The sequence below is a fragment of the Epinephelus lanceolatus genome, chromosome 15, assembly GCF_041903045.1.
Source record: "Epinephelus lanceolatus isolate andai-2023 chromosome 15, ASM4190304v1, whole genome shotgun sequence".
NCBI classification, from domain to species: Eukaryota; Metazoa; Chordata; class Actinopteri; order Perciformes; family Serranidae; genus Epinephelus; species Epinephelus lanceolatus.
In genome coordinates, this window is record NC_135748.1 from 31,600,563 (window position 1) to 31,628,083 (window position 27,521).

Sequence of the window (27,521 nt, forward strand, 5' to 3'; positions counted from 1 at the left end):
GGTCATGATTTCTGGAAAGAGACATTGCTGTTGAGTTTTTCAAATGTTTTTTTTTGGCGCTTTGAGCACCACAAGCCGAGTGCCATTTAGTCCCATTATATTCAAGAGAAGGCAGACATCTCTACGGCAGATATCTCAACCATCTGGCATCTCTCACCAAAACAATCTAGACTGATAGATTGCACTACAGATAAGAGATAAAATATGTATTTTTGATTTTAAGGCTGAACCGTCCCTTTAAAACCCAGCTACAGGAAGTAAGTGATGTCAATGGTGAGAACATCTTACGGCGACAGACTCAAGATGGAGCCACTTTCAATTCTTTTGTCTTTATTATAGAAAATCACACAACAGCACATCAGTGAAACAATAAATAACCAGCTAATACTGCATCTGCGCGCTGAGTTGGGAATTTCCATCTGTGCTCTGAACACTTTGAGTTATCGAATATTCAAGTCATCACATTCCCCAGAGAGAAGCTAATGTACATAATACTGTCTTTGTGTGCACGCTCGTAGAAACATACACTACGCTACAGAGCTGTGCTATATGGAGAAGTTTGACTGAGATGTGTCATGGAAATGTAGTAAGAGGATAAGCTGCTTTTTGTCACTCATAATAAAATAGAAGCAAGTTAGTCCCATAAAAATGTGTAAGGTTTGGATTATGACATATTGATATCAGATGAGGGAGAGAAATTAAGGCTTTGTAGTCTCTAATAAGTTATTTTTGCCAAGTCAGTGCACACACCAAGGCTCCGATAGAGACTGTAACACTACTCTGCTGTGAAATTTATGTTCCCATCATGCCGCAGTGGCTGGGAAAACACAGTGCTGCATTTTTAATCAAGTCCATCATTCAAGAGGCAAACGCACCAGAGGGTTTTTACAATACTGTCATAGAAAAATCAATGTGGATAAACAACGTTAATGAACATATTCTGAAACATAATACTGTCATAACCTGCTCGCATCGAAGCAACAGATCATATCGTATGATTTAAAAAATAGATTTATCAAAAAAGACATAGAAATAGAAAAATAGACGTAATATAGAGGAACAATATCTCAGTCCACAAGGCCCGGAGTAATTGGGACCTCGGGCTGCTGTGCAGGAGCTCGTACAATTATGTAACAGCGGGGAGAGTCCACACCACACCCAGCAGACGGAGGCTGGAGGACGAGCTCTGTGATCCAAAAACATCCATCGGTTAAAAAAGAGCTCCAACAAAAACAGTCTTTGTGTGTTTGGGTGTGTGAACGTCTCTTTTATGTATGTTTTATGAATGTGTGCTCATTCAAGGAACTGTGTGTTACTCTTAAACATGAATGAGTGTGTTTATGTGTCTCCTTCTCCTGTATGTGTGTGCTGGTGTGTGTGTCTCTATATACAAACTACAGTCCCCTATACATCCGCTCCACACTCTCCCCTCTCTCAGACGTGGGCGCTCTTGGCGTGATTGGTGGAGGCTGCCGCTGGCGGGTTGCCGCCTCCCTGTTTGGAGTAGTAGAACCGATTGTTGTCCTGGTAGGAGCGAGATGAGGAGGAGGACTCTGAGGAGCAGCAGGTGAGAATGCAGCCGCCCAGCAGGGAGAAGATGGTGCCCACCCATCCGGTGTAGAGGGAGAAGCCGAATGACATGAGGCCCTGCTCCTGGTGAGCACCGATGGGAAACCAGACTGTAGACACCATGCCGCACATCGCTGAGGATAAACACAGATACAGTTATATTGGGAATCTAAAATGGTGCCCCAGAAAGCAACATATTCACACATAAAACAGTCTGAATCAAAGTGTAATTAAATTGGGGATGCCAAATTGTGCTGCTGACTACAATGAACTACAAACATATACCACACAGCATTAGGTTTGAATGACAAGTTACATAATTATAATGGGGATACAAAATGGTGCAAATGAAAGCAGAACAAGCTTTTTAAGACAGACAGACCTAAACTAATTTGGGAATACAAAATGGTGCTGCTGACTAAAAAAAGTTCATACAAACATTTTGTATTACCACACAGCATTAGGCTTGAATGACCAGTTACATCGTTACAATTGGGATACGTAATGGTGCAAATACAAGCTATATAAGACCGACAGACCCAAAGTAGACTATGTTGGGAATACTAAATGGTGCTGCTGAATATAATAAATACACACAAACACCTCACACCATCACACAGGTCTAACCTTTAATAATAGACTACATAAATAAAATCAGGACTGCAAAATGGTGCAAATAAAAGCAATACTAGCTATATAAGACAGACAGACCCAAAGTAAACTAAATTGGGAATGCAAAACGGTGCTGCTGACTAAAATAAATTCATACAAACATTTTGTATTACCACACAGCATTAGGCTTGAATGACCAGTTACATCGTTACAATTGGGATACATAATGGCGCAAATACAAGCTATATAAGACTGACAGACCCAAAGTAGACTAAGTTGGGAATACTAAATGGTGCTGCTGAATTTAATGAATACACACAAACACCTCGCACCATCACACAGGTCTAACCTTTAATAATAGACTACATAAATAAAATTGGGGGTGCAAAATGGTACAAATAAAAGCAATACTAGTTATATAAAACAGACAGACCCAAAGTAAACTAAATTGGGAATACAAAATGGTGCTACTGAGTTTGATAAATATACCTTGCACAAAATTACATTACATAATGAAAAGGGAATACAAATGGTACAGATTAAAGCAACCTACACACAAGCTATATTAAAATCCTGTATATGAAAACTTTAGGAATTAGGAATGCAAATTATGCTGCTGAGTACAACGCAGACACACATACATCTTGCCTCACCAGAGTGCTACCCTGAAGGGTAAATTGAATAATAAACTAGAGATGCAAAATGGTGCAAATGTAAGCAATATAACCTATAAAAAAACCGACAGACTTAAAGTAAACTAAGCCGGGAACACAAAATGGTGCTGCTTGATTTAATAAATACACCTTGTACCAACATAGGGCTAGCTGTAAATATCAAATTGCATAATAAAACAGGGAATGCAAATGGTACAAAAGAAAGAAACCTATACACGCAAATTGCAAATAATACTCCTGAATATTGTATGTACACACATATATCTAGCATCATCTCTGAAGGTTGAATTCCATAATAAAAACTAGGGATGCAAAATGGTGCACATAAATCTTACATATACACATAAATGCCAATCATACTGAGAGTGCCAAAAAGACCAAATAACAGTAAAATGTAATTAAATTTGGGATGAAAAATGGTGCAGCTGAAAGCACAAATGAATGAATGAGCAGAACCAAGGCTTGGATAGATGAGCACACTGTGGAACTGTCACAGTTTTGTTATCATGTATTCCTCAGACAGGAGGCAGGGCTACGACAGACCGGAGGAAAGAATGCGTGCGATAATATTAGTTAGCAGCAAGACTTAATGGTGTTATATAAGCTTTGCCTTGAACTACAGAAAAGAGGCCCGATCTAAGACTTAGACAAATATTGAAATCCCCATACAGCTGACAGGGACACATTTGGTATACGTTGGATTTGTGCCAGTGCGCACCCGAGGCTGACACAGAACAACTGCATTAAATCCTTTTACTGGCAATATGACTTGAATATACTGCACTAGAAAGGGCAATAAGCAAATCCACAAATAATGTGTGAGCTGAAAGCTTCCCAACTGATGCTTCAGAGGACACAGTTGACAAAAATATTTAAAGTTGGGCTTCAGCTAATTGCTGCTGGGACGATTCCGCTGCCAGTATGGAGGCAGTCTGAGACAATATGGTGAGTGGATTTTTATTCTGCTGTGCAGCAAGCGCGCAAACACACCAACAAATCCTCCCTGATGTGAGAGTGCTCCCAGTGACAAAAACAGGAAAATCTATTAGCAAAATCAGGGCTTTAACTTTTTCATATGGATGTACTGGTGATGTTTGTGAGTGTGGGACGCACGGCACATGTTGGGAAGAGTTTTGTTTTGGAAAATGTGGGCGGTGGAAAAGTCCAACACAACGATGGACGCAGGTGTTAGAATTTAATTTGAGGGACGCAGGCGTTGGAAAATGCTGCAGCACCAGTCAAATATTTATAAGCACAGTAAAGTGGACAATTCAGGGAGTGAGTTTCCATGTGGCCGAGGACAAAGGCAGGGTGTGGATGAGAGTAGGTGGAGGAGAGGAATGTGATGGGGTCCGGGGGGGGGGGGGGGGGGGGCGAAGGGTTGAATGGAACAGGAACATATAATGCGTGTGTGTGCATCTGGGTGCACCCTCGGGAGGAAGAAGGTCATATGCAACATCCTCTGCTCTCCACAGCTTGTAAGCATTTGAGGTGGGGTTAACAGAGGTCGCAGGGATGGAAGTGATCTTGGTGTGTGTAGAGCGCAAAATAATCACCTGCTCTGATTTACAGTATATCTCCTAGCTATTTGGGATCAGTTTAAAAAACGAAACATTGCCAACGATAATAAAGTCCCAATGTCCTCAAACGAGTACTTCCTAATTAACAGCGTCTTAGCTCGTTGCTGTTGCTAAAATTAGGCACATTTGTATTCCATATCAAACTACAAACATTATTAATCATAAATAAACAAGTTTAAACCATAAAATGTGATCAGGTTTTGGACCTTATCCACTTTTGTTTCGGGATTGGCTGCAGACTGACTTGGCAGAGATGGCTGCCATCTTGTTTCTACAGCAACAGAAAGCTTGTTACTTCCTCTGGATTGTCATGTTTGATGGTCTTCTCAGCGCCCCACTAGATGGGACCAAAAAGTGTCCACGAATGAGGACGACAGGTCTAAGTTAAGTCGAATGAAGTACACCCAAAGTAAAACCCCAAATGTGATGTCCTCAAATGTGGACGCAGCGTCTCTGGAGGTTAAATCACCATTGTGTGAATGAAGTCTCTTACCGACTATGAGTATGAGCACTCCTCCCAGGATGGTGCGTTTGTTCTTGGAGCTCTGGGGCTCATTGCCGAGGCTGATGCAGGGCATGGACATGAGGATCATCCCCACTGCTGGGAGACCCAGGATCGAACCTGTGATCATCAGGGCACGAGTCGTCTGGACGTAGGCTATGGAAACACATATTAAAGTATATAACTGATGAAAAAAGAAAATTTCTGGGTGTCTTTTTTTCTGAAAAGGGATTATATGAGGAAAAAACTGTGAACAATGGAATAAATAAACCTAAATATATGTACATAAATTTAACCAGAGTGTTGTAGCATGGATGTACACAGAGCAGTATCTACCTGGCAGTTCCAGGATCTGCGTCAGGGAGACGCAGTGGTACAGTCCCGTGGAGATGACACAGTCTGCCCAGGGTCCCTTGGCCCCCAGCTCGTCCATCTTCTTACAGGTGTTCAAACCGTATTTACACATAATCACCCAGTCATTGGAGGCTGTCGCGATCACGATGCCCAGCCAGCCGAGGCAGCTGACGAGAAAGCCACTGAGTTGGAGACACGAGTTCACCATGGCGCAAACTGTGCGTAAAAACCACTTGATCCCGGAGACAGAAACACTTAGAAACTAATCTGAGAGTGATTAACAAAATAAACCAACTCTAACTTTACAAGTTACACTCCAGAGTCAAAGTTAATCCAGTGTTAAAGTTCACTCCGCACTTCAGTAAGTCCATCAACTGCTCTGCGTTGCGCACTTCAAAAGACTGACGCTTTCACATCATCACAGGTTTTATATGGGAAAGTTCAGCAAGGGAAAAAAATACTCTCAAAGTGACAACCAATCAGATACAAGGTTACGGACAGGATTTAAAAAAGGCAGAAAACAACACACCCCACTTTTATTGTCTCTCCCAAAAGGTGGTGCGCACTCCCTCCTTCTTTGCATCCCAATTGTATCATACAGTGTGTGCAGTGTGCGGTGAGTGATGGGATGCTGGGAGAAAACTGGCAAGAAATCTGCTGCCATCTACTGGACACTTTGTAATTATTACTATAAGTGTCAGACATGTATTATGAGACAGTCATACATTTTTTGGATGGAGTGGTGGTGACAGTACTTTAAAGATGATGTACTTAATTATTTTTTGGCAGATAAAAAGACGAGGAAAGGTTGTGTTAGAAGAGTGCATATTTATTTTGTTAAAAAAAACTGTGTTTATTACTTATTTATTTAATTGGATGGTTAAAAAGAACAATTTAAAGTTAAAATAAGAAAGGTAAGAAACGGGGTAGAGACATATAATGTTTACTTCTCCATACTCCTTTTCAGACACTGTTGTCTTTGTCTTTTTTTAAAATTGTTTTTATTTTAATTTTTGGTTCGAAATAAAGTCATTCATTTATTTTAAATCTAAAGCATTGCAGTTCACCAAATTTTAACTCCTTTACAGATGGAAAAACAAACAGAAAGGTAACAGGTGAGTGAGCTCAGCTGACTCATTCGAAATGTGCACCATCACTGGCCGATTATTGGCAGGTGTGGGGGGCGGAGTCACACCTGGGCTTGGGCTGGCATTTTGAGAACAGTATAAAAATGGACAGCCTGACTATTAAAACTACCAAGGAAGAGGTCATTATGGGCTGTGGTTAGGACTGGCATTAATGTATCTCAGTATGAAAAAGGGTAGCATCTAGGTTTTATCACTAATTCACCGGCGGGCAGCCTCCGTGCATCAAATCAAACACACCCAGAAGTTGCGTGCACAGGTGCACGCTGTTAAACGATTAATGGATCCTACAGGTGAACTTCTGCCTGCAGTGAGGTGTGTTTGAGGTGTGTTTGAGGTGTGTTTGGGACAGTAATCCCTGATGTGACCTCAGAGCCTCATTCAATCAACATGTTTGGGAATTTAAAGGAGCACAGGGGGCACCAGAGACTCTTGAGTGCCCAAGACTTCAGACCAGTGATTACAACACACATAAACTGTACAGGTGCTTTGTTTGCCTTAAAGCTACAGCGGGTGACTTTGATATAAATAAGTCACTGTGATGTGTGATGAAACTGTCTCTATATCCTGGCAGTAGTGCATGGGACTGACAGTCTGCAAAAACAAACAAACATTTTCCGGCTCCTCCCAGTGCTCCTAATGGCCTTTGCAAGGATGAAACAAACGAATCAGAGCTGAGGAGTCTCTCACCCAGTCACACTGTGCATCCCAATCCCCTTACTGCCATACTATGAAGTATAGAAAAAGGTTTAGGGTGTGTTCCAAATCACATCCTAGTGGTGTAGTAGCCGTAAGTAGCTGTTCAAGATGGTGGACCTCTTCATACGTGCACGACTAACATCATGTATTGACAAGCTGCATACTGCGGAAGTAAACCCAGTGGCTAGGAAACTTTTTGGTGTATATGCCAGGCAAGCAGTTCCACTGGAATAAACAGGAGCCATCTTGGCATCCAGTATGTTGTTATTATTCAAATCTATGATTTTAACAGTGGTCTAATGTTTCTGAAAACATTTGAGGTGATAAATAGGCAACACAGAAACAGGGCCTTGATTCATATTGACAGTCTGGGTCGTTCCGAATCACATACTTTTCCTTCTCACTTATAGTAGGTAGTGCAGCTGCCCTTAGAAAGTAGCCTACGTACCGTTGCATGCAGTATGCACACAGTCGGGACTGATTTTTATATCTGTTACCTTGGAGATAAAAGAAAAATGCCACTTTCCGAGAGACGGAGATCAACCCAGAGAGCTCTGCTGTTGTTACTTTACAATGTATGTTTAACTTTAAAGTTATAACTGCATACATGGTAGATTCGGACATATTAAATTTGCGACAGTGAAATTACATCTGCAGTTCTCTGTCGGTTATTTTTATAGTTATGCCCTTTTTATTGTTTGTAATATTAATGATTATTTTGTTCACTGAATTAATATTCCTATTATTACTATTCGACTGGTCATCAGTTACTTGAATGTGCTGTCAGACGTCATTATGACTTCTGACAGCTGTCAGTTAGCTGTCATCTATTTGTGGCTCAGTGGATGTGACGTATCGTCTGCTGCACAGAGGATTGTGGGTCAGAATAGCCAGAGAAGCATGCTGGCTTGCATGCTGCAAAATTGGACCAGACATAGTAGAACATCCTGGTATTTTTGGCATACTGCATTTGACACACTAAGTATTGACACATACTAAGTCTTTTTCTGGCGTACTATATAGTATGGTAGTGTGGGTATTGGAACGCACAGCTTGTCCCAAAACATAGTACATGTCAGATGCAGGTTGCCTTAGAGCCTCCTTGGCTCTGATTGGTTGTTTTTTGCTCAGCTGCGGTGGATTCTTGGAGCAACAGGACGAGGAGGAACATGACTTTGTCTCATGTACTACTGTCAGGATAAAGTTCCAGTCTCAGCAAACATGCTGAACAATTATTTTCTATAAAAGACACCAACTGTGGCTTTAATGTGTGTGTTTGTGTCTGTAGCTGCTGTGAAGTTTATTCTGTGTTTGGGCGATATCTCTGTGCTGGCCGCCCTGGTGATGCTTTATTCTGCTGTTAAAGTGTCAAGTTAATTAATTGATATTGCTTAATGATGCTTGTTGCACCCGCTGCGGTGTCCACAGCTTGTTTATCGCCAGTCATTTTTGTGTAATCGTCTGAGTTTCCTCCTCTTTCCTTGGAAGGACGGTTGTTTATTCCTAATTGCTCAACTGTTGTATGCACAGGCTTGTGTTGCTGCTGCTGTTGTCACCAACAGAGGGCGACATAGCACAGCAGTGGTCCACAGTTGACATTCAGGTGTTGTAGGACATAGTGTTTCCTTCCTTCCTGTCCTTGCTGAATGGAGTTAAGTAAGTCCTCCATCACTCACATCAGTCCAGTGATGTGGCAGCAGCATAGCAATCAGTCTAAGAGGAAGACAGAGACAGACTGAGATGCTCCGGATGGTTCCACAAGGTCACAGACTGTAATGGCATGTTTGGCCCACTTCTTCCTCTCATGTTGTGCCCGTTGCTCCGGTGTCCTATTGTTTGCCTCGTCATGAGGTACTTGGTGTACATTGCCTGGTTAAAGTGACACAGTTTTGACAGGTAAATGCATGTAATCTGGTATTTCCAGGTGCGTTGTGTTTACAAAAACAAATCTGGATAAGAATGTAAAACTGATATATTCATCTGGATGTGTCTATCAGAGATTTTAGGTCCTCGCAATTTGCTTGGAGTGTCTGCAATTTCTCACTTCAGTAGCGTATCCCAACAGTATTGCCTTAGCTTACCTATGAAAACCTAACGTGGGCTGCATACATATATAGATATTTTATTCAACCAGCTGCACTGTCGGAAAAAACTTAGCAAGGCAAAAGACTACAATGCACCAGCGGGACAATAAAAAGCTGCTGAAAAACAAAAGTTGCAGCCAGCAGTTTTGTAATAATGGCACATGTATCTTGTTAATACATGCTTAATATTCCCTGCAGCTGCCTCACAGTCAAAGCCCTCCACTGAAGATTACCAATTATGGCTTTTAATGTGGATTCGTTGCAGGAGGTATTGAGTTCACTGTAGCTTTATTATGTTCTAAAAGAGACTAGTTGTCTCAAAAATCATAATTCATGCCTTTTTCTTTTTAGTTTTTTTCTTTTTTCTTTGGACAGAAGATGAGTTTTATTTAAGTCCGCCGCGTAGATGGAGAGCTGCAAGCACTTACTGGAGTTTAGGCAATTAGAAAGCAGTAACACACGATGTACGAGCCCCTGACACGGCTCTGGTCGGCCCTGTAGCCCTTACACCAGCCCCAGCTGACACTCCAGCGTGGATGATCATTATCTGTCTTTTTGTGGTTATTGCCGCGCTTTCACCGAGGGTTGTGTTTACTGTTTATTCATGTAGGCACGCGGGGTGTGTTGAGTGTCAAATAGAAATAAAAGATAAACAGAAATGCAGGCGAAAAGATCGGACAAGTTTTTATCACAACTGTGGTGGAGACGGTTCCTGTATGTGTGTGTATCTTACAGCTTTTACCTTAGATGTGACACACAAACACATTATAGATCATTGGGGTAAGTGGTTTGAGCCAGTCAGCCATGTAAGCAGACAGTGTTACACTTCATCTCTCCCAGCATTACTCTGTATCTCCTTCATATATCTCTCTTTCCCCACCTCTAATAGAGTTGTCTGCTCAGATAGACAGAAAAATAGACTTGATGAAGACGTTAAAAGCGGGAAGGTGAGTGGATGAATGTGTGCGCTTGAGGGTAGGGAAGTGAGACCAGTTGCAAGAAAAGTCACAAGATGCAGACTGAGCATGAGCAGGGCATTTCCCACTATGATTCCCAGAGCAGTTTGTCTGATACAGGAGGAGTGAGGCGGCAAGGGAATGGGAATATTATGCTAATGGAGTGAGGATTGCAACAGCGACGCTGACATAGAGGGATGATGGGATTTTAGCCCTCCTGGGGAGGGAAAGAGGGGGCGGCGGTGCTTGTAGACAGTGTATGTATATGTGTGTGTGGGTGGAGTGTGTGGGGCATCTGAACGCAACGGAAAAAGTTTAAAACCTTGTGGCGCAGGAGCGGGGAGGAAGCACGGCAGAGTAACTCCTCTTCTACCCTTCATGCTGTCAGAGCTGTCAGTCAGGCAATTGAAAGAGATGAGGAGCAATGATACACTCTTTGTCTCGGCAAAGCGAGACCAGCGGTCCGGTTCAGAGGTGGGGGTGCAGTCGAAGAGAATGACTTATGAGCGGGGAGGTGGAGAGCAGCAATGATAAAGTGATTGGAGGAAGAAGGGAACCTTTTTAGGCCAGCCCTCTGTGATGGAGTGGCAGCCATACTGGATGAGTCATCCCGGGCCTGGGGGAATGATGGGTACTTTTTCAAATAGTTGTCAAGTCACATTCTGTGATTAACAGGAGGCAGACGCCGAGGAGAGGAGGATCAGTTTATGCTACAGTGCAACAGTGACGTGACTGGAACTGATGAGGTTTCTGTCAAAACGCTGCACAGTTGATCTGTTGAGAAAAAACAATATATTCATCACGTAACTCTCTAAATAAACATAACACCATCTGGTCTGTGGAAATATTATGATGCAGGTAGGGTAGTTTTTTTGTTTTAAATACTTGGTGTCTCATTTTGAAAAACACTTCTCAGAAACGTGTACCTGCTATTGCTATTAGTGTTTCTTATAATTTGAAACAAGAAAATCAATTTAACTTGCAGGTTCTGATTGTTTTCACAGATGTCGGGCATTTTGTGTGTCTGGCGGGCATTTTCAGCTGGCATAGGCAGAAACCTGGCGAACACACACAAAAAAACAGAATATGAAAATACACCCTCCGCCTGCTGCTCTCCCTGATCTGTCCTAAGCCCCTCCCACCAGATGACCACGGGCATATGCATGTACTTCATACAGTAACCTAATGTTTCCCATACACTGAGTTATTTAATCTTAATTCACTGCACAGTTGTGCGCAGCACTGTTGCTTAGACCCTCCGTGTTCCATTCTTGGGACAAGAATTGGCTAGCTACCCCACCTTTCCTTCTCATTGCTCCAACGCTGCGGACTGCTTCCCTGGTTAGGAGACCAGGCCGCAGCTTGGGAGACAGACCTTTAATCGGCGACTGTAGTGACAGGAATTCGGCCAGTACAACCTCAACTCCCCAACGATCGGGTGTCACAGTAGGCTGGTGGGCCACAGCAGTGCCTTGTCCAACCTTTGTAACGGCAGCAACAGAAAGTTTGCTGTTCCAGCAGGGGGTCTAGGCTGAGCTGGGGTTTGCGCTGGCTGGATTTAGGTTGCTGTGACAGCTGACTGGGGTCCTTCTCCAGAGCTGCTGCCCATCTGTAGCTGCGGGGAGACTGAAATAGAGGACGTACTGTGATTTAAAGCTTTAAGGTTAGCTTATGTAGCGACTAATCGATGACTAATAGACTATTAAAATAATTGGTGACTATTTTAGTAGTCGACTAATCGCTTTGAGTCATTTTCCATAGAAAAGTACTATAAAAGTAGCCCAAAATACTCTTATTGCAGCTTCACACACTCTCCCATGACTGTGAACTAAAACCCTTTGGCGTGAGTACGAAACAAGACATTAGATGACATAATTTTGGGGTTTGCGAGAGACAGACTGACATTTTTTAACATTTTAACACATTTTTCGATAAAATGATTAGTCGACTAATTGAAGAAATTATCGACAGATTAGTTGACAATGAAAATAATCGTTAGTTGCAGCCCTAGTTGGCAATATAATCGTGAACTTGAGGCTGCAGCCGTGAGCCTTTAGCTCTGGTTAGCAGAGCAGGCCACAGCTTGGGAGACAGACCTTCAGTCGGCGGCTGTAGCGACTCAGATTCGGCCAACGCAAATCCCCATGATCAGGTGTCACAGTGGGCTGGTGGCCAGCAACGGTGCTATGTCCAACCTGTGTAATGGCAGCAACAGAAAGTTTGCTGATTTGGCAGGGAGTCAAAGCTGAGCTGGGGTTCATGCTGGCTGAAGTCAGGTTGCTGCGGCAGCTGACTGGTCTGTCTCCAGAGCTGCTGCCCATCTGTAGCTGCGGTGGGACTGAAATGGAAGACATACTGTGACTTGAAGCTCTATGACTGTGGTTCTAAAATGGTGTGCTGCCACACACTGGTGTGCCATGATGCCAATCCAGGTGTGCTGTGGGCCTAACCACACATTATTACTGCAATATTCAACTGGGCCTATACAGATAGTTATGAATGAATTTTTAATTGACTGTATCAGTATGTTGTGCACACCCATTTCCTAATAAAGAGGCAAACTAGCTTAAAAAATATAATTTAATTTAATTTAAAAACCTTTACGGGGAACCTATTTGTCGCTGTTCACGTCTGGGAATTATAAGTGTGTGACACATCAGACACCCTGATTGGCAGCCAGTGTGAGGGATGATAACATTTAAAAGGAGAGAGCTGTGAGTGGGACAATCTTGCTTTATCGTACGGAGCAAATTACAACAAAGCACCAGCGAAGACGACCTACCACCGAAAGAAAAGAAAAAGGAAACTGTCAGTAGACAGTATGATGAAAGCTACCAGTCTTGTTTTTTCTTATTTTTATTGTCTTATGTCGTAATAAGAGTGATAACACAGGTTAAAGAAGCTGTTGTGCACAGGTGTGCCTTGAGATTTTGGCTTGCCCTTTGGTGTGCCTTGGACACACAAAGTTTGAAAACCACTGCTCTAAGGTTAGCTAACGTTAGTATCGTAAACGTGAATTTGAAGCTGTGTCACACCCTCTTTTATTAAACAGTCAGGCTTCCTTTTTTGGGTTGCCAGTGCCGGAATAGCAACATTAAATCGGGCTTTCACCGAAAGAGACGTGCGTCTGCATTTGTAGAACAGCACGGGAATGGCCTGTCTCTGGACTGACCTGTGATTGTCTGATCCTGTCATGGATTAGAATTTCTAATGCCCTAAAACCAGTGCCAAGAGGAGGTCCAGAATTTTTGTTTCTCTCAGTCCACTGGAATTTCAAGCTCAGAGTTTTTATGGAATTTTTACCCAGTGACACCAAAACTAAACTGCCTTCTGCAGCTTTAACAGCATGTAGTTCACAAAGAAAGAGTTTCTCACTAAGTTCAGGTAACATTTTGTCAAGTAAGACTGAATTCTGTGCACTGTGGGAATTTTGGCACGGATTTTTTTGCTGACATTTCTGTATTTGAATGTGAGGCATTGTCACACATTAAAGTTAAAGTCTAAGCGAGTATAAATGAAATCCTCTCTTAGCTCGGAGCTTCCACCAAATTTAAGTTGCTTGTTGGTGAAAATGATTTTATATCCCTAGCTCTATGCCTGGTGTTAACACGCATCCCTTGTCGGGATTTTGCACAGACACGATTAAGATGGATTACACTTACATCTTGTTCTCTGCTGCAATATGCATATGCATCGTTGACATCACATCCTGTCATAATATTGCTATCTGAGCTGCCTGGCACCTGTTTCCCACGTGTTAGGCATTTTCTGGTTGATTTTTGCATGACAACTTCTGCATGATGTCTTCATTTCTTAGAATAGGAAACTTTTACTTTCCAAAGAGTGAGTGCAGCTCGGCTTATTAATCGAAACCAGAACGATACCCAAGAGTTAACTTTACTTGAATGTCAGTGATCATTTGAAGCATTTAGGTTGGATGTCACAATTTGGAACAAAAGCTGCCAGTGAAGCTCACAGCTGACTGGTGGCCTAAAGTGCACACACACACACACACACACACACACACACACACACACACATCTCTTTTGTTTCTCTGTAGATGACAGAGCAGACAGAGCGTGTTGCTGCAGTGGAAGCCGAGTCGCAACTTGATTTGTGTCTAATCCTCCAGTGTGTCTGCAGTGTAGCAGCCATCACTCACCGCTAACTGTGTTAGCCATTAGTATCAATTAATCTCAACAAACGCTGTTGGCCATTACACTCAATACATCACCACGGGCTCTGCTAACTATATACCGCGCCGAACACAACAGTCGCACAGCCCCGTCGCTCTGTGGGAGAAGATGAGAGATACATGTGTCATTCCCCATATGGCTAAGTGAGAGACGGGGAGTTACAAGTAGAAGCAGGAAGGCAGACACAGGCAGGGGGAGAAGAGTGGAAAAGAAGGTGATGCATAACTCACTCTGGCCCTGTGGGACTGAGGAGCGTAGCCTCTGTCAACACAGTAAATATACCCTCAGTATTTGTCATAATAGTTCATTAGTGCTGGGGAGAGATTTACGTTGGGAGCAGGGGTGAGGAGAGTGGATTAGGAAAGGGGCATTTTGTTTTCCAAAATACATGTACTAAAGCACAGTTTTTCCATAAACATGCTTTAAATCTCTCTGACAGTTGGCACCTTACCACGTAAACTTATTTCCATTAAGCCTTCCCTCTCCCCCTCTCCCTCTCTCCCTCTCTCCCTCTCCAGCATTTCCAACCTGCTTAAATTAGCCTCCTCATCATTCTGCTCTTTATAATCCTCCTTCCCTCCCCCTTTCTCCTCTGTTGTCACCGCGAATAGAATAATCTATTGCTCTTAACATGGTGGGCTGTGCATTACCTAATATAGGAGATGGGAATGTGTTGGGCAGTGAGACAGAGAGAGAGGGAGGTACGTCATGACTTGTATATCATCTTGATGAGAGGCTCTGCAGCACTGGACTGGAGTCGGGCCATGTGAGGACGACGGGGACTATGTGTGGATAGTTAAATATATTGGGGAATCCATCTATCTTTTCTCAGAGTGATGTCGAAGCATCGGTATCCACCTCATGTCTGTGTGTTAAATATGGAGCAGGAATGTCATACTGGCGAGCCCGACTCTGTTGCAAGTGAAAACCCTTAATTCCAATGCTTATTTAGACAATGCATCTTGTAGGTTGGAGCCATACATAAATAGAAACGTAGAAACGGCAAACAATCTGTGGTTTTAGGGAGAGTTTGTTCATTTGTGTCTCGGGCTGTAGCGTGGGCTGCCAGATACGGTGAGCACAAGTTTCAATTGTAGTCTCTGTACAAGCATGATGATACCAAGCTTGGCAACTTTACCATGAAAAGTAAACTTTGTGAAGCTGTGCAGTCACGGCTCACATCTGTTGTTGGTCAAAAAATAGTTCCAGCACATAACTTCTCCCAAAACCTCAAATTACCCTCCTGTTGTCAATCTGAAGATTAAACAAATGAGATACTAGGGCTGGGTGATTTTTTTTTTTAATTGATATTGTGATGAAACTATATATCAGCTTAGATTCTTGATAACGAATATTTTAACGATTTGTCTTTTCCTGGTTTTAAAGCCTATATATCCACATTATTGATGATCATTTATCACCCCTACAGCATCGTATTGTACCGTACCATATCGTATCGTATCGTATCGTGTATATCGTATATTGTATTATTTGATTTCTTTTTGTCACGCCCAGCCCTCCTGTAATGCTCATTTACACAGTGCATCTTGTGTGTTTCAGTATGTATGTAGAAATGTAAAAAATGATTTTAGGGACAGTTTGTATGTCTGTGTAACATGATGATACCAAACTTGGCAACTTTACCATGGAAACTAGACTCTATGAAGCTGTACAGTCACGGCTCACATCTGTTGTTTGTCAAAATATAGTTCCAGAAAATAATGTCTCCCAAAACCTCAAATTCCTCTTCTATTTTCTATCTGGAGATTCAACAAATGAGATACTAGGGCTGGGCAGTATATTGATATTTTATTGATATCGTGATATGAGACTGGATATCGTCTTGGATTCTGGATATCGTAATACCCTACGTTTTGTCAATTTCTGCTTTTAAAAGCTAGATAACCTCATTACTGATGATTATTTATCAACATTATGTAAATATTCTGTGAAAGCAGCAATAGTCACCCCTACAGTATCGTATTGTATCGTGTATATCGTACATTGTATTATTAGGGTCCTCGGCTGAAGGCTCGCATCTGTTGTTTGTCAAAAAATAGTTCCAGCGCATACCTTCTCCTAAAACCTCAAATTACCCTTCTGTTGTCAATCTGGAAATTTAACAAATGAGATACAGTACTAGGGCTGGGCAGTATATCGATATTTTATTGATAGTGTGATGTGAAACTAGATGTTGTCTTAGATTCTGGACATCGTAATATCTTAATGTTTTGTCATTTCCTGGGTGTAAAGGCTGTATATCCACATTATTGGTGATCATTTATCAACAATCTCATTGTGTAAATATTTCGTGAAAGCTGCAACGGTCACCCCTACAATATCGTATCTTTTCATATGTATCGTATCGTATTGTGTTTATTGTATTATTATGTAAGTTTTGTTTTTTCTTGGTTTTAATATACTTACATTATTGATGTTTTTATCAACAGTTTCATTGTGTAAATGTTTTGTGAAAGCATCAATGTTCACCCCTACAATATCGTAGAGCACCATATCGTATTATATCGTATCGTATCGTATATTGTGTTATTTGATTTCCCAGCCCCACTTTAATGCTTATTTAGGCAATGCATCTTATTTGTTTCAGTCATATTTACATAGAAATGTAAAAAAATGATTTTAGGAACAGTTTGTATGTCTGTGTAACATGATGATACCAAGCTTGGCAACTTTACCACGAAAAGTAAACTTTATGAAGCTGTACAGTCATATCTGTTGTTTGTCAAAAAACAGTTCAAGCACATAACTTCTGCCAAACCTAAAATTATCCCTCTGTTGTCTGTCTAGAGATTAAACAAATGAGACACTATGGATAGGCAAGATATCGATATTTTATTGATATTGTGATGAGACTAGATACTGTCTTAGATTCTGGATATCGTAATATCATATTATGTTTTGTCTTTTCCTGGTTCTAAAGGCTTGATATCCACATTATTGATTTATTTATCCACATTCTCGTTGTGTAAATATTGTGTGAAACACTACAGAATCGTCACAATATTGATATTGTGGTATTTGACAAAAATATGTCATGGTGTTTGATTTCTTTTTTGTTGCCCAGCCCTTCACTTTAATGCTTAGCTAGACAGTCCATCTTGTTTGTTTCAGTCCCACGTACAAAGAATTGTAAAAATGATTTTAGGGAGAGTTTGTTTGTCTGTGTAACATGATGGCCATCATGCTTTGCAACTTTACTGTGAAATCTACACTCTGTGAGGCTGTGCACTCACGGCTCACATCTGTTGTTTGCCAAGAAGTAGTTCCAGCACATAACTTACACAACCTCATATTATCTTTTTATTGTCTATCTGGAGGTTAAACAAATGAGACACTTACATGTGTCAGTTTTAGAGGGCACTTCGGGCAGAGCCAGGTTTGCTGCTCCCTCCTCCTCTATTCTGTATGCTCAGCAAGGCTTAACACAGACTCCGGCTTCGTAGTTAATGCATGGACCTCTCATCTCAGAACGCAAATAAGCATAGGACTATCTCCTTTAAAGTTTGAACTCTTTAAAGCTGCTCTAATTAATATATTCATATTAACAATGGGTCAAGTGATTATGCAATGTGAAAGCTGATGAACTTACAAAGAATTATTATTCAGCTCTTCAGTTCCCATCAGCTCTATGAAGTGTTTCAGCATCTCTCAGCTCATTGCTTGAGTTTTATGGCCCGCAACTCCACTGTTTGGTTCTTTCTCTCTGCTTTCATCAGTTTCATTCTCAGTCGCAGCAAGATAAAGCCACTGCAGGCAGACTTGTACAGAATTAAGAGGCTAGAAAGTCAGATATTTCCCTCTGTAGCTGGTGGAGACCAAAGCAGAGCTAAAGGGAAAATGACTATAGAGTGGTGCAGGGATGAATCCTAAAAACAAGGAGACTATAAAAGAAGGAAAGGAGATGACATCAGTGACAGTGTTTGAATTTTGCATTGGAGCCAGACTTTGGTGCCAGTTCAGTTGGAGTCAATGGGGCTGGCACAGTAAATCACACTATAATCCATCATAGCTTTGTTGTTTCACTTCTGACTGAAACATCCTTCCACCAAATTTAAAAAAAAAAACACATCACGTGATGTTGATTGACGTTTTTTAACTAACTGTGCACATTCGTTTTCCTTGATATTGGTCTACAAACTGATCGCGGCTCTGTATGTCAGCTGCATATATCTCATCTCAGGCCCCTGTTGGGTCCAAGATAGCTAACTGTGAGCAGGTAATATTGTAGCCTGCATGCTTGATTATCAATAACTAAACATCCTTCCACCCATCCATTTTCAACTGCTTATCCGAAGCTGGATCATGGGGGCAGCAGGCTGAGCAAAGTAGTAGTCTCCCAGCAATGCGGTGGAGGGGTTTGCGCCCCTCCAAGAATTGGCACCTTAATGTGGGGGAGGGTTTGTGTGTCCCCATGATCCTGGGAGCTGTGTTGTCTGGGGCTCATAGCTCCTGGCAAGGTCTCCCAAGGCAAAGCAGGAGGGCCAGACTAAGAGCAGTTTAAGAAGACTTCAATGAAATGGCACATTCGGGGAAAGAGTACCTTGCCCAGTATAGGGACACTGGGGGGACCTTGCCAGTGAGCGTCTGGTGCACAGGCCTTGGGCACTGGGGCCCAGTCAGGCTCAGCCTGAAGGAATAACATGGAACCGCCACCCTGTGGGCCCACCATCCATAGGGACTTGCATCAGGGCTGGGTGTGTTGTGTTCCAGGCGGCAGGCAGGGGCAGTTAATGACATGGGCTAATGTTAGCCAGCTCCATAATGGTTTTTAATATAATCATGAGTTGCATTTCTGCACTCCTGATCCCTCGTCTTGAAGTTGATGTTTTTTTAATGGGTTTTTTTATTCGGTGCCTGAAATAAAGTCTGTGGTAAACACAAGCTTAACAAATTGTCACGTTTGGTTCTATGGCATAAAGTGCGCTGGTAAATAACCCACTTGTGAATCTTTTTGGCATCTTAAAAAAACACAGGTACTAGCATGTGGCTAAATGAGACTACAGAAAGTCATCACCCAGAACGCTGGTTTATAGCCTTGTTGTGGTGGCGATGTTAAGTCATGCGACTGTGGTGTGGTATGTTTATAGTCCAGTGTTAGCTTACACCTGGTGATTGCATTTACACTTCAAAAAATCTTAAAAGTAGTGTTGTGAAGATTATTTTGCTAAACAAAAGGTTTAGGTATCAAACTTTTGTTTTGCTGCAAAGTTTATTTTCTGCAATAAATCAAAAATCCAATGGAAACATTGGATGACCACTCGGCAGAAGGAAGGATGGCGAGATGTTCGGGTGCCATTCACCAGAGCCCGGTCTCACTCCGAAGTCGTCGAAATCCATTGCTTGGGCAGTGACTTTTGGCGTCAGAAACCGACCGGGGTTTTTTTGGACCTAATTGTATTGCGGAGTTTTGCACAGCGGCGACCACATCTTTGCTCTCAAACCACAAAAAAATGTGATGGCACAACAGTCTCCTTCAGTACATTATTCTATGCTTTCTTTTGATTTTCACATTGGCTAGTCACCCTGTTTAGTCTTCTGATTAAATTGGAACCGCTGAAACAAGTTGTAGGAAGCCTCTGCAAGTAATTGGTTGCTGGCAGACACTGCAATAAAATGGTTAATCAGCAGTGCCGTGCACTGTAGAGCCGATGTGCTGCTGGTTCTGCCGGCCTGAATAGAATATAATGTCTATAGCCTTACTGTTGTGTGTACAGCCTTTATAGACTGAGCTGAGTAGTGATGCGCAGGTCAATCTGTAACCCGTGGGACCTGCAAATGGACCTGCAGGTCTGGCAGCAGTGATTGTCTGTTAAATCGGTCTGTAAATGATATTTTGACATTATTGGCTATTACTGTCATGGCATCCGAAGGTGCTGATGCGTTTAAACAATAATTTATTGTACAAAACAGGGGAAACAAACGTTGACAAAAACGGTTCCATAATTCATATTAAATTTAAAAGCTAATGAAAAAACAGCTACAAGTTAGAGGGAATAGTGATAAAGTGGTAAAACTTGGCATTGATCCACTGCCTCAGACGGATGCGCTCAAGCCTGCCGTGCACACAAGCTCCGTTGGTAGGCGATACTATATTTTCACATTTTTAACAATGCAATTTAAAAGTTTTGATTTTTATTGATAACCTACATTTACCAACAACAAAAAGACTACATTTAGCACCAAAAAAATATGTTAAAAAAAATAATTAAAAAACAAAACAAAACAAAAAAAACGAATATCGAATACCAGATTTTCATAACGAATACCTACCCATAGAAACGAATATTCGAATATCCGAATATTTGGGTACAGCCCTAGTTGTGTATTTATTTTGAAAGAGACTGTATGTACAAGATAAGTTTCCTGTGAAAACAGAAGTGTATCTTGAAAGACGACAATGCATGTAACAGGCAGAACTTGACATGGCGTCCCAGAATGTCAACAACCAACCCACCCAGAGTACCTTGCACGTTGTATGCGGACATGGAAAATCCATGACCAAACGTTGATATGTGATGAGGTCGGCGTATTGTATTGTATTGTATTGTATTGTATTGTATTGTATTGTTCACCAACAATGGCTTTATTGCAGTCTTCGTCACAAAACAACAAACATGGCTTTCTCATGAGGTTTAACAGCAGCCCTGAGCTTATCTAGACACTTAATTCTGCTGACTATCGTCGCTATTTTCTGCCTTCCGTCTCCACCATGACACCCCGAGAGACCTGTTTCCCTCCACATACAGAGCACACATCACACACTCACAGGTTGCCCACAAACCACCACCTTTAAAGGGGAAAAAGGTTGTCTACGCTAATTTTCACGTTGCCTACAAAAAACCTTATCCCTGCAGCACTCTATTAGACTTATATCAGTTGCATGCGTAAGCCAAATGTGTGCTGACATTACTGGTTGTGTAAATAGGCAACTGTTTGCTAAGACTGTCACCATAACAATTTTGTTAGACCATAATGTGTCAGTGTTTTGTTTACAGTTTATTCTCCAGCCCCCAAGTGGCAAAAAAAATCAATTATTCCACTCTGAAGACAGACAGGAAGGCTGACAGACAGATTTCTTGGTCATTCAGGCACTTAGAACAGCTGTGCCTGGTCTGTGGGAATCAACTGGCTTTTGCTGCCTCTTAAGACACCTCTCCGAATGAGTGCTGACACATTGGCACGAGTGCCGATCCGCTGCAGGATCGCCTCATAGGTGAATTTCATTATTTATTTTTCAGATTAGATTAACTATAATGGACGGGGGTCAATGACCCAAGAAGATCATTACTTATCCACTGACTCAGGCACCGGCCTATACCTTGCTATTCCTCAATTACCAGCTGACAGACAGTCGCGTTGGAAACCGGGTCATGCCAAAGCCCCAGCCTCCCCACGTATATTAGGCTAAATCTCCTTCCTCTCACCCCGCTACCCCTCCCTGGGACTCTCCAGGGAACGTGGGAGAGATTGAGTGCTCCATTGTTTCTGCTAATGCGGTTTAGCTGCCTGTCAAAGAGGCAGTCGGGAGCCGCTCTAGTCTTAACCACCAGCTTGTCTCTCACTGTTGCTGTGTGTTTGTGTGTGTTGGCTTGTTTGTACATGCGACTGTAATACGCTTGGGTCTGTAGCATGCACTTGTACAGTAAAAATACATTTCTGAATCTATACATGCAGCTACTGGTGTAAAATTACTCGCAGATATTTATTTCACAGCCCATCTTCTTATCGATGCTTTCTCATGGTGGTATTCTATATGTTGGTGTGCCTCTTTTATCCGGCTTCTATGCTTAAAAACTTGCATATATTGGTTTCCCTCCACCCCCACCCTTTCCATATGTATGCTTAACCATACAAATGCATTTAAATGTATTTACCCCCTATCTGCCTTTGCTCCCTGACTGCCAACCCTGCTTTTCCCCTCTTAAATAAACCAATTTAATCATGGAGGCTTCTTTGCCCTTGTGCATTTGTGTGCGTGTGCTGGTTTGTGCCTAGCAGTGGCTGTGTATGTGTGGCTATGTGTGTGCGGTTGAGGGAGAGAGATCCCCACAGGCTTGTGTGCGTGTTTGCAAGCGCGCACGTGCATCCTCCTCTTCCCCCTGTCAGTGGTGGGTTCAGTGATGCCCAGCATGCTCATCCAAAATCTGTGTGACCTTGCCAGTCAGCCAGTCAGTCAGGCATGGCGGGGCATCTAGTACACCTGCCCTCTTATGCTGTTTGTGTGAATGTGCTTGTGTGTGTATGTGTGTGTGTGTGTGTGTGTGTGTGTATACAGTACGAGCATGTGTGGATGAGTTTTCCTCCTCCTGCCTGTCTTATTTGTGCAACCCCGACTGTAACAGGCAAACAAGACCCCATTTTGTCCCCCAAGATCAGCTGATTAGCATCTGATTGGGCCTTTAATCCTAATGACTTTTTCCACCACACGCCTTAAGATCAGACTGGCTTTGGCACCCAGTTCCAGCCAATAAAACATGCTCCCATCAGGCCTGTCCCGAAGTGACTGCAGCGATTGCATAATGTCACATCCTGAATGTATTCGGATTTGGAACGTCGCCACCTGAGATTGCAAAACAAGCTGGGATACCCAGGTGGCAAAAATGAAAAAGTAGATGCTCTCTTCTCCCATAACAACTACTATTAGAATGTCCTGAAGTATTTATCAGGTGTGTATTCCCCAAACGGCTTCATTGAAACTCTTCAGCAGCTGACAGTACTCTTAATTGTTCTTGAAAGTGCCTAAAATGTTTTTAACTAGCTATAGAAATGTGAAGCAGAGTGTTACTGGAAAAAAGAGCCTAAGTGCTGAGCAAACCTTCCCTGGATAAATAGAGATTAGAAACACACACACACACACACACACACACATCGACACACACAGTTGCCAGCCAGGTCTTATGTGAAATAGACCAGGCTCAAAGGCGAATACCCAAACAATGCAGCAAGGAGCTGCTATACTGTAATTTCAGGACAGGCTTGAGTAATTCAGCCAAAGGAAATCCTGATCTCGCATCTCATCAATCATTTCTGTGCAGCAGCACGTGTGTGTGTGTATGTGTGTGTTTTGTTCTCATTCTGTTCAGTTCTGTTAACTTCCTGTCTCCCGTGGAGGGACATTGAGCTTAATTCATTTCTCTAAAGAAGCAATCTGGCTCCGGGCCGTTCAGTGGAAAACCAGAGCAGCGTCTCCATCATCTTAATATCAAAATGGCCCGTGTCCCTCCCTCTGCCCCTCATCTTGCTCTGGCTGGCACGCCCCAGGGCCGTTTGTCACGCAAACAGCGTCTCATATGGGAACGGGGTTGACATCGGTCCACTAGGAGAGACAGGTGACACATTTCACTACACTTTCATATAATTGCGGAGGCCTGTCCGTCAAACTGCTGCAGAGAGGAAGAGGAATGAGTGAAAACCCAGTGGATCAAGGCAGGAATGGAAAGAGTATTGGTTCTGATTCTTCATTTTCTCTCTTTCGCTGCACTTTACTCAGCTGCCACCTTCCTTCCTCACTTCATCTTTTGTCTCCGTTATTGATCATGCGGATCGAGCGCAGCCAGTTCACTGCCGGCTCAAGAGTCATTAGATATAGATGCTGGATGTGTTCTTGGATGAGACATCAGAGTTTCTATTTAATAATTTTTTATGTCCTGCAAAGTTTAATACTGAAATACACCAACTAGCACACTGAGCACCAGCAGCTGCATTTTAAAAAACTGATCACCACTGTTGTCGTCAGAGCTCAACAATAAGGATTGCCTGATTGCTCAGGGTGAGGAAAATGTCACGTCAGGCTCGTAAATCTAGCACAGCGTCATGCAGGGGTCTCAGTCTGGCACAATGACATGCAATACTGCACCACCTCACCACCTGCACATATGACCAGTTAGTTCAGCAACCCGACACAAGATCCTTGGCCCGACCCAAAACTATAAATCCTACAGTAACTATGCCCTGTTAAAATAATTCACTTATGCAGCACATTTAAAGTGAACTTTTTGCACCATTTCATGCATGTGAAACTAAGATAGTATATTTGAAAATTAAGGTAATTCAGAAAATACCATTTAAATTCTTCTTCTCATAATACTGGGCAGCACATCTCAGAGTTAATGTGGCTGTAAGTTTAATGCACCTGATTGAAACAGCTCTCATATTCCTGGTGCCACAGAGGGCAGAGCCAACACACAGTCAGCAGTCAGATGATTAAATGTTAAAACTAGGGCTGTTAAAATAAGGCGTTAATTTGGATCAATCGCGATCTGTGATGCCCTTTGACCCGGTGTGTCATTGAAGGCCACAGTGGCTTTGTCACATGACAGAAGCAGACGAGCTGACATTGCTTGGCCCTGTGAATGGCACATTTACATTTAAAAGATTCCCAGATGGAGCTGTTGATAGCAGCACCGTTCTCTGCAATTTCTTCAGTTAGGAACTTTAATATTATCGGAGTACTGCATGCCTGAAATATCACACATCTCCTCTCTTTCCTCCATTCAAACTGCCACTTCAACCACGTTAAGCTAGTTAGCTGGCTAGCTTGCTAATTCCACCACGCCCTTATCAGGCCCCCAGGAAGTGCGGCAGGCTTTGAAGCCAGTTTTTGTAGTGGCCAAACAGTGGTACTGCAAGTTCTGGGGTCCCTCACATGATGCCCTATGGCCCAAAAGGGCTTTTTTCCATTGACTTACATTAGGAAAGAGAGGTCTGTAAATCTTTTGAGAGTGTTACAACCCCCGCAAAATGATTAAGGCCCAATCCCAATACCCCCCCTTGTCCACTACCCCTTGGCCCTCGAAATGAAATAACGAGGGGTAGGGGTTGAAATCTTTCCCTAGGAATTGGGACATCACTCACTACATCACCGCGTCGGTTACGTTCACACATACGTAACTATTTTCAACAGGAAGCCGTGAGCCATCTACATTTCCAACTGGCATCTACAATGGAGTCTCCAGTTGAGTTCATCCTACCGATCGCGTTGGGTGTATTCATCATGTTTCGTTTGATGAATGACAGACGATGAAATGATATGTACAACAGGCGACTTCTGCTATCTAGCTAGCTAGCTAACCAGCTAACATTGGGGGTATTGGGACAGGCCCTAATTTCATTATCAGAATTTGATCCATTCAGTCTGATAACATTTTGAAAGTCTAGAAGAGCCTTTTAATCCCCATTCAAATTAGCTTAGCACAAAACCGGAAGTTAGCTGTTCGGCCAGTGATTTTAAAAAAAACTAAAATTAAAAATTATACTTTATTAATCCCTGAGGGGAAATTAAATTTTTTCACTCTGTTGATCCAAACACACACACATGCACAAACTGGACCTATACATGCACTAAGTGGAGAGATGTCAGAGTGGGGCTGCCCATGACAGGCGCTCCGAGTGGTGGGGGGGGGGGGGGGGTTTGGTGCCTTGCTCAAGGGAACCTTGGCAGTGCCCAGGAGGTGAACTGGCACCTCTCCAGCTACCAGTCCATGCTCCATATTTTGGCCTGGACGGGGACTTGAACAGACGACCCTCTGGTTCCCAACCCAAGTCCCTATGGACTGAGCTACTGCTGCCCAAAGTAAGATGCTTGGCTGCCATAAGTCCCTTCTGCATCTGCTTTAGGGGCCACGCAATGCACAGGCGGTACAGATCATCTGGGTAATTTTATAGGCAGTGGTTGAACCATTTTGGCTTCATGCGCCACTGAGCAACTCTCACAGGAGTGAATGGGGCTGTACCCAGTTTTCCTAATACAACAATGGCTCTTATGCTAACGTTACAGCTGTTATAGAAAATGTGCCGAACAAAGTTGCCACTTATCTGATGTTAGCAGTGTGCTACGCGCTTTAACAAGAGCGGTGGATGAGGCAGCTTTTACTTATAGTGTAGCTTTCTTGCTAATTCCAACATGCTATCACCATGCTACATTGGTTACAGAAAATAAGGCATACAGTAATACGGGACTGTGAGCGCCCACGGCTCTGTCAGCCTGTCGGCACCTGGTCATTTCAAAAGAGCAACAGCCAATGGAGAAACAACAACACTCACGTCATCACTTACTCTGACCAGAGGTGTAACTTCATCACTCACTCACTGAGACTTTGGCATTGATAGGGTTGGCCTTGCATGCTGCAGTCCAGCCAGAAACATTAACATTAATTCCTGCTGTCTTTATCAATTAATGTGCTTGTCAAAAACGTTCGAGGTGCTGCAGAATCTTGATTGCTTGTACTTGTGTTTCAGATGTGACTCATTCATGCAGCGTATCAGTGCTCTTCCATGCCCGTAGAAAGTGTAATTACTCACCTTTCAATGCTGTCTTACTTAGAATTTAGATCTGTGAAATTGTTGGTGATTATCAATTACTGCCTTGATGTAACTTAAATTTATTTTTTTACCTACCTCTTATGTGACTGAATAAGGTGGCTGCTGAGTTGAAGTTGAATGGATCATTGTCTAACAAAGTATCAGTTATTTTTTTATGGTGCAGGACCAAGAGCAAAAATGTGGAACCCTGAAGAATTTAAAATCGGTGTAACTGTCCCCGATGTGCAGCTGACATAATTTTTTAGTTTTTATTGAAATTCTTTCCTCTCTTTCCCCCCCTCCTTCCCTCCTGCGGGCTGAGATAACTGTTGGAGGTGATTTAGTATCACAAGAGCGGGTGAGGAGGAAGAAAAGGAGCAGAAGGGGGGGGGGGGTTGTCTAAAGTGGAGTAATAGATGGACAGGTGGGATCACGAGGGGGACACAGGAGGGCCGCGGAGCTGACACCGAATCGTCTGAATCAGGGATTTCTCAAGGACTTTTGTAATTCGCAGTTTGATCTTGGCCTGGGGAATCGTTGGGAGACGGCGGCAGGAAAAGGTGGAAGGGAGCAAAGGACGGATGTGGAAGGAGAAAGAAGGAAGGGGCTCTCGCAGGAGCTGAGGAAATTGAGAGAACAAGCCGGTGTTTTAGGAAAGGGGAGATGGATTGGTATCTGATACAGTGCAACTCCGATGACAAATGGGCCCTGTTGTTTTTTCAGAACCACAGAGTGGCTCAGGTGATGCTCAGTGCTCCTCTGGTATAGGAGTGTGTGGAGAGGTGGCCTTTGCTGACAATTAATGAGACTGGGGGACTGTCCAACACAG

General features: G+C 42.7%; 1 protein-coding gene across 1 annotated transcript; it reads right to left on the reverse strand.

The window, feature by feature from the left end:
* Positions 1–313: 313 nt before the first annotated feature.
* On the reverse strand, positions 314–5,695 carry cldn11a (claudin 11a). The gene is made up of 3 exons (XM_033642131.2): positions 5,274–5,695; positions 4,929–5,093; positions 314–1,703 (listed from the first exon to the last, which is right to left on the reverse strand). Exons 1-3 carry the CDS (start codon positions 5,497–5,499, stop codon positions 1,435–1,437), a joined length of 660 nt encoding a protein of 219 aa, XP_033498022.1. The 5' UTR covers positions 5,500–5,695; the 3' UTR covers positions 314–1,434.
* Positions 5,696–27,521: the final 21,826 nt, after the last annotated feature.